The 7,500-nt window shown below is 35.3% G+C and overlaps 1 protein-coding gene and 1 pseudogene across 1 annotated transcript in view; one reads left to right on the top strand and one right to left on the bottom strand.

The window, feature by feature from the left end:
- The window catches only part of LOC135201189 (crustapain-like), a 10,437-nt gene extending 8,867 nt beyond the window's left edge, over window positions 1-1,570 (top strand). The window contains exon 8 of the mRNA XM_064230067.1: window positions 1,187-1,570. Within this exon, the coding sequence (XP_064086137.1) occupies window positions 1,187-1,392 (206 nt within the window). The 3' untranslated portion in view covers window positions 1,393-1,570. The remainder of the gene's footprint in view (window positions 1-1,186) is intronic.
- A 1,938-nt stretch (window positions 1,571-3,508) lies between these two features.
- Window positions 3,509-7,500, bottom strand: part of LOC135201742 (crustapain-like) — a 5,764-nt pseudogene continuing 1,772 nt past the window's right edge.

Below are 7,500 nucleotides of genomic sequence, written 5' to 3'. Positions count from 1 at the left end.
CCTTTTTTAAATTCTAGACATTTTCCCCAACCTTCCGTTTTAATTTATTTTTAATTTCCATAAAATAAACTCTGATTATTTTTTTCTCAACCATCAATCGTTAATTTGTTTAGAGCCCTTTAATAAATTGTAGCCATTTCTCCCAAACCTTCCAGTCTCAATTTGTTTAGTTTATTTTGATAAGTTCTGGATATTTTTCCATAACCTTCCATTCTCATCTCTTATTAATGCCAGAAAAATAAATTATGGCTATTTTCCTGACAGCCCTCCATTCTCAGTTTATTTAGTGTTTTTTCATAAATTCTAGCTATTTTCCTAAACCTATTCTCATTTCTTGTTTATGTCCCAGAAGAAACCATTCCCCTTCTACAGGTTTTTATTTCAACCCTCTCTATGAGTCTTAACATCCCCTTCTACAGGTGTTTATTCCAACCCTCTCTATGATTCTCAATATCCCCTTCTACAACAGTTTATTCCAACCCTCTCTATGATTCGTAGTATACCCTTCTACAGGTGTTTATTTCAATTCTCTCTATGATTCTCAACATCTCCCTCTACAGGTGTTCATTTCAACCCTGTCTATGATCCGTAAAATCCCCTTCTATAGGTGTTTATTTCAATTCTCTCTATTATTCTCAACATCTCCCTCTACAGGTGTTCATTTCAACCCTGTCTATGATCCGTAAAATCCCCTTATACAGGTGTTTATTTCAACCCTCTCTATGATTCTCAATAGCTTCCTCTACAGGTGTTCATTTCAACCCTGTCTATGATTCTCAACATCTCCCTCTACAGGTGTTCATTTCAACCCTGTCTATGATCCGTAAAATCCCCTTATACAGGTGTTTATTTCAACCCTCTCTATGATTCTCAATAGCTCCCTCTACAGGTGTTCATTTCAACCTTGTTCATGATTCTTAATATCTATGATTCTTAATATCCTCTTCTACAGGCGTTTATTTCAACCCTCTCTATAATTTTCAATATCCCCCTCAGCATGTGTTCATTTCAACTCTGTCTGTGATTTTCAATATCCACTTCTACAGGTGTTTATTCCAACCCTCTTTATGATTCTCAATATCCCCTTCCACAGGTGTTTATTTCAACCCTATCTATGATTTTCAGTATCCCCTTTACAAGGGTTTATTTCAACCCTGTCTGTGATTTGTAATATCACTCTCTACAGGTGTTTATATTGAACCCAACTGCGACTCGTTAAACGCAAATCTGGCCGTGAGCGTCGTAGGATACGGCGTTGAGAATGGCTTGGAATACTGGCTCGTCAGGAATGCTTGGGGGGAATCCTGGGGAGAAGAAGGCTACATCAAGATGGCGAAGAATGCTGGCAATATGTGCGCCATTTCGACCCACGCTATCTATCCTGTTGTTTAAAAGAATTTTGCATTTGATGGCTTCACAATTTTCAGAAGAAACGAAAAAAGAAAATCATACAATTTAAAATCCTCGTACATTTGGTGATTCCATAATTCGTAGGGGGAAAGTCATGTTGTTTAAAAGCCTCGTGTATTTGGTATTTTCCTAAATTTTTAAGGAAGAAAATCCTGCTGTTTAAAAGGGTTTTTTGCAATTGAAGGATTCCTACTTTTTAGAAAGAAAAAGAAGGTAATCCTGTTGTTAAAATCCTGAAGCTCTCGATGACTTCTAGTTTTAGAAATAAGAATAGAAACAGAAAATCCTCTTGTTTAAAAGCTGTGCACTTGAAGACTTTTAAGATTTTAGAAAAAAGGAGATGAACAAATCCTGTTTAAAATGCCTGTGTATTTGATGAATCTATAATTTACATAGGAAGAAAGATATTCCTGTTATTTAAAAGCCTCGTGCATATCATGAATGCAAAATTTTTAGGAAACAAGTCCTGTTGTTTAAAAGCCTCGTACAACTCCCTTATTCTTGGGAAAATATTCCTGTTGTTTAAAAGGCTTTTACATTTAATGGTTCCATCATGTTTTAAAAGATCCTGATGTTTAAATGCCACTTGTATTTGATGATTCAATAAATTTGTTTTAAAAAGATCCTGATGTTTAAATGCCACTTGTATTTGATGATTAAATATATTTGTAAGAAAAATCCTGCTGTAATACAGTCTTTAGATTCGACTGAAAATATATACTCGACACTGACCAGCTAGAGAATAAGCAGCTAGCATTCTGTTTGGTTGTCACATTTTGTTAAAATGACTACCATAGACTCTGAACAGTGTTGAGAGTATCCATGTATGATGAAGGAAGCACACTATCCATTACTTTGATAAATAAAAACAATTCTATAATCAAACAGAAAACAAAGTGTTTTCGTGTCGAAATTATGCCTTATTTGGGATTATATTTTCATCTTTGCATTTACAATTTAATAGACTCCATAAATACTATATTTTAATCATTGTTTATTTCATTTGGAGTGGTTGGAGGGCCAGAGATCATCAGTATCGACATGGAAATTCCTGGACAATGTAAACAATGGCATATTTTTTAAAAGTAAACATAAATTAATATTCTTCAATGAAAAAGGAATTTTAATACTTTTTATTATTGAACATCAAGTAATGGAAATTCCTTACCTAAAGGCCAAAGTAATTTATGCTACATAACAACATTTGGAAAGCATTATGAGGTATAATTAACATAAAGCTTCAAGTGACCATTCGTAATGAAGGTAAATGGTACTAGTCATCCAGTGACTTGAAATACAGTATTTCATTCATAAATAGATCTATAACCGGATGTCGCATGCAATGTGTGTTCATGCTAAGTAAAGAGTAAATTAAATTTAAACCACTCTACATGTTTCTTACTTTATAGGGGCTTTTGTTTTACTAACATGCTTAATAAATGAGAGATCTGAGAGGTAAAATTAATCCTAGATTATATTGACCGTCTTATGTAGCCATTCTAAAAAAAGCTAATCAATATGCTGAACCCATTTGGAAAGAACAATATTTGCCAATCAAATTATAGGTAAGCAAAAGGAAATGATAAAATCAAGTATGATAACTGATCAGATACGTAAACAAATAAAAAATTAAAGGTGTAAATGGGAAATAAACAACAGCTGAAAATTAAGTAAAAATATAAGATACGAAAGCATAGTTCTTTATTATATACTAGTACAATCGGTATATACTTGCAAGAAATGGGTGGTCGTAACGCTATCAAAAAGATTTTTCCAGTTGCTTTGAAATTAGAGGAATAACAAAGATTTGATGTTAATTAGCATGGGTTACAGAATCTCAGATTACGAAATGACCCGAGATAATTTCTGGAACTTGTTGGAAAATACTTTCAGTTGCCCATAGACATTCCAGTTTTTTTTTCATGCTGGACATGTAATTTTACTTGGAAATAAAAGGCTGTTATCAGTATAAATTTTATAAGTAATGTTTGATTGCCAGTGGACAGTTGAAAATTTAACGATTATTTAGCGACAAACGCGGTGGAATCAGGCAGAACAGATGTTTTGGATTTCAATTGGACAGGATGGAAAATTAACATTTTAAAATTCAGCAATAATCTATTTTAAAATCTGATAGAAATGAAACAAAATGGAAAATTGGGAGTTTGAAATTCAACAAAATTCTAGTGACAATGTCTTAGAAAAGCAACAGACTAATTATCACTGCAACGAATTACAGAACAGGATAAACAGCAAAGGTAGCAATGGCGCAATTGTTATCCTTATTCCTGGCCATCTTGATGTATCCTTCCTCGCCCCAGCTCGGTCCCCAGGAGTTCCTGACGATCCAGTACTCGTCTCCTGAGTCCTCCACGCCGAATCCTACGACGTTGACGGCGTGGTTCGATATGTAGGAGTCACAGTTTGGTTCGTAGTAAACGCCTGCGGGAGGAATATAAAAGGACTGTGTTAGGACTCGTGATGAATTTACACTAATTTGACTTGATTTATGAAATTTAAGCTGTCTAGCCAAGCATTAGGTCACTATCGTCCTTTCACCATTAAATACGGTGAAAATAGAGGGTTAGAGTGATTGGTCAGCAATGTAAAGAGCTTCAGAAATATAGCGAACTGGAAGAAAAACCCGATTCCACGAAGAAGCAGTGGTTAAAGAGGTTGGACAGCGAGACTGAAGAATGGAAGAGCGAATGGAGGTAATGTAAAAGCCTAAAAATAGGTGCGGCTGGGGTCCAAAACTCCCTTTAATATTGCCCACACTGCACCAAATGAGGTATCATGAATATGTCTCAATGCAGAACGTCAGCCAATATTGTTGAGTTTTTCATTTTGTCATTTTTTATGAGAGGAATATACGATCTCGTTTTTTATTAGGAAGTATCTAATAGATAAAATGGTTATCAAAAAAGAATTGCTAGTAATGCAAAAAGCGTGGTTCCGTGATATACATTCCGTAGTTTAAATAGCTGTTCATGTGCATTAGCTACTCTAGCCTATATTAATACTTTTGATTTTATGGTGAAAATACAATGCTGCATGCAGTTCAAAAGGTGTAACACACACATTAACAAACTCAATTTATACTATGATGATCACCATAATCAGCAAGTGTATCATCAGCAGATATATTTTAATGTTTTAAATGTTAACGGGGCCTATAAGTTATTTCTAAGAAAAAGGACCCCGTGACGTCATCAAAAAATTCCATCCTGGACACATACCTCCTCCATAGCTCCCGAAGGACGGCTGGCTAGCGTCGATGCAGACGCTGACGGGGTCCTTTCACTTGGACGGCTTCTTCAAGGGCGTGCTCGTCGTCCACGGGAATTTTGACATATTCTCTCACGGTGGCGCCCACTTTAGCTGGGTCGAAGCGGCAGGTGTCATCCTATCAATCAAAATATGAGGATTCTAGTTTTGGTAAAGGATTCCTTATTATTAGGGTTCAGTTTCAGTCGAAATGTTTGCTATTTTAGCAAATTGACTTTCTGAATTTGTTGTGTTGTATTCAAATACACAGACTGGTACAGCTCGTATACACACACACACACACACACACACACATATCCACACACACACACACACACACACACACACACACATATATATATATATATATATATATATATATATATATATATATATATATACATTTACGTATATTCACATTCATATATATATATATATATATACTATATATATATATATATATACAATATCTTATATATATATATATCTTAATATATATATATATATTATATATATATATATATACACATACATACATACATACACACACATATATGATAATATATATATATATATGTGTATGTATATATTCTTATGTATATAAGTATGCGTGTCTGTCCCTGTGTCCGCTCTGTGTTATACTAAGAAATTACACGCGTAAAAATGTGTGTATGCAAACTAGAACAAAATACTCACAACAGCCAAGTATGGATAAGATTCCTCAGTGTCGATACCATTATTGTCCATGATGTACTGATAAGCCTGGAAGGGCCAACCTCCACCACACCCGTAATTACCATAATCCCTGGTACAGTCGACTAGATTCTGTTCGGACAGACTGACCAGCTCGCCAGTCTCGATGAAGTGGAAACTTTCCAAGGATGACACCTGGTAATCCAGAGTAAGAAAGACGTCGGCTTAAGAAATGTCAATAATCACTGCATACAGTTTCATCTCTTATTCTTAGGGGACATAAATGCTGTGTCTGTATTAATAAAGGGATGATGATTTTGTGGCTCGAAAGTTAAGTCGTGAGGTTTTATGTTCTTCGCTTACTCGGGGAGTAAGCCTACAAACTACTTTGCTGTTGTTGCTATTGGGGCTACTAGGAAAGTTGTATGGAAGATCCTAAAACGGTCTGAAAAAGGCATTTCGTCTTGAGCTAAAGATGCAGAAATTTTAAGATTAGATATTTTACAATTTATTTATTAGAGTGAAAACGTAAAAAAAATAAATAATGTGCATGTTAAACCGCGCAGAAAATTATTTCTAATAACATATAGCATATTTATTTCAATTTTCGTTGGTGAAACAAAGCTCTATCTGACCATAGATTTTAGCATGATTTAATTTACGTTAAGAGTTAGGAATATAATGTTTACATCTTATATGTGAGGGAAGAATCTTGCACGCGTACTGAGCTAGCTGGAGGTCAGATCACGCTTTGGTTTTTTTTATTTAATTTTTTTTTTTAATGTTTGGTTGTCAGAATACTGCTATGGGAATTATAGAGGGTATCTCCAGCCCATTTACATTTTACCACTTTTTCAAAGTTGGAAAACAAAAGAAGAAGCTTTTTCTTCTCGAAACTATGGAACAACACACTAGGAGGATCCCACGAGTTAAGTCATAACGTAACAAAATCCCAGGACTCACGGCAGAGAAGGCCCAGCAAGACCCGCACTGCCCTTGGTCCTTCACTGGGTTGACGGCGCCCTTTTCTCTCCAGTCCACATGCAAGAGCTGGGTCTTCACCTGCTGTTTCTTTGTGTCCCTAGAGACTGGCTTCTCCATCTTCCTCTGGACACCGCCAGTCATCATAGCTAGGAACTCTTCGTGAGTCTGAAGGAGAATTTCAGATTTTAGTTAAAAGGAACATTAGGTAAGGTTCCTCAGATCTTAAAAACTACTAAGGATAGAGGGCTGCAAATTGGTATGTCGGTCATCCATCCTACAACCATCAAACATACCAAATTGCAGCCCTATAGCCTCATTAGTTTTTTTAAAAATATTATTTAGGGTTTTAAGTTAGCTATGAACATGCATCTGGCACCGCAACAACTCAGGCCACCACGGCCGGCTGAGGGATTCATGGGCAGTGGCTGAGAGTTTCATACTGCATTATACACTGTACAGAATACTCTATTGCGTCGAAGAAACTTAGGACATTTGTACTTCTTTGTATTCAGGATATGATTAAGCAAAATGTTGATAAATCCCTTAACAAATCTACTGTAACCAGAATAAAGAGGTCATGCATTTTAGGGTAACTATATTTTGGATTATGAACACGTTCTAATGTTGACTACTTTTAAGATTCATAGATTTGTCAAAAAGACCTTGTCTAAAAGTCACGGGTAATTCTCAATGATTATTCAGTGTTAAATGTTTAAGTCCTAAATTATTATTCAGGTCACGAGGAGAAACGTCATCATATCTGTCGTAAATTATTAGAAAAACTAAGTTCTGTTCAGTACACATACAAATCCAGGTCATTCAAATAAATATAAACTTTAAACTGCTGTTGCCTTAATATAAACTTACCAAGTCACTGTACTTATTGATTTTCAAGTAATAGGTCTTTTCTCCCCTCTTGTATAGTTCATTGTGCTCCTCAATAAACTTCAGCTTGTCCAGGAAAACAGACAATCTGTATTTTTCTTCTAAGGGGTTGGCATAGGACTTCTCATAAGTGGCCTGAAAGGAGATATGTTAGATAGAGTTTTATATTCAACATTGAAGAAGCTTCTCAGTCTTATTAGAATGTCTTGGAATCATACATATTAAAATGACTTGGAACCAGGTTTTCAAATACTGTTTTGT

The sequence above is a fragment of the Macrobrachium nipponense genome, chromosome 28 (assembly GCF_015104395.2).
Source record: "Macrobrachium nipponense isolate FS-2020 chromosome 28, ASM1510439v2, whole genome shotgun sequence".
NCBI lineage: Eukaryota > Metazoa > Arthropoda > Malacostraca > Decapoda > Palaemonidae > Macrobrachium > Macrobrachium nipponense.
Note: the sequence above shows the minus strand (reverse complement) of the source record. Positions and strands in the feature narration are given on the sequence as shown.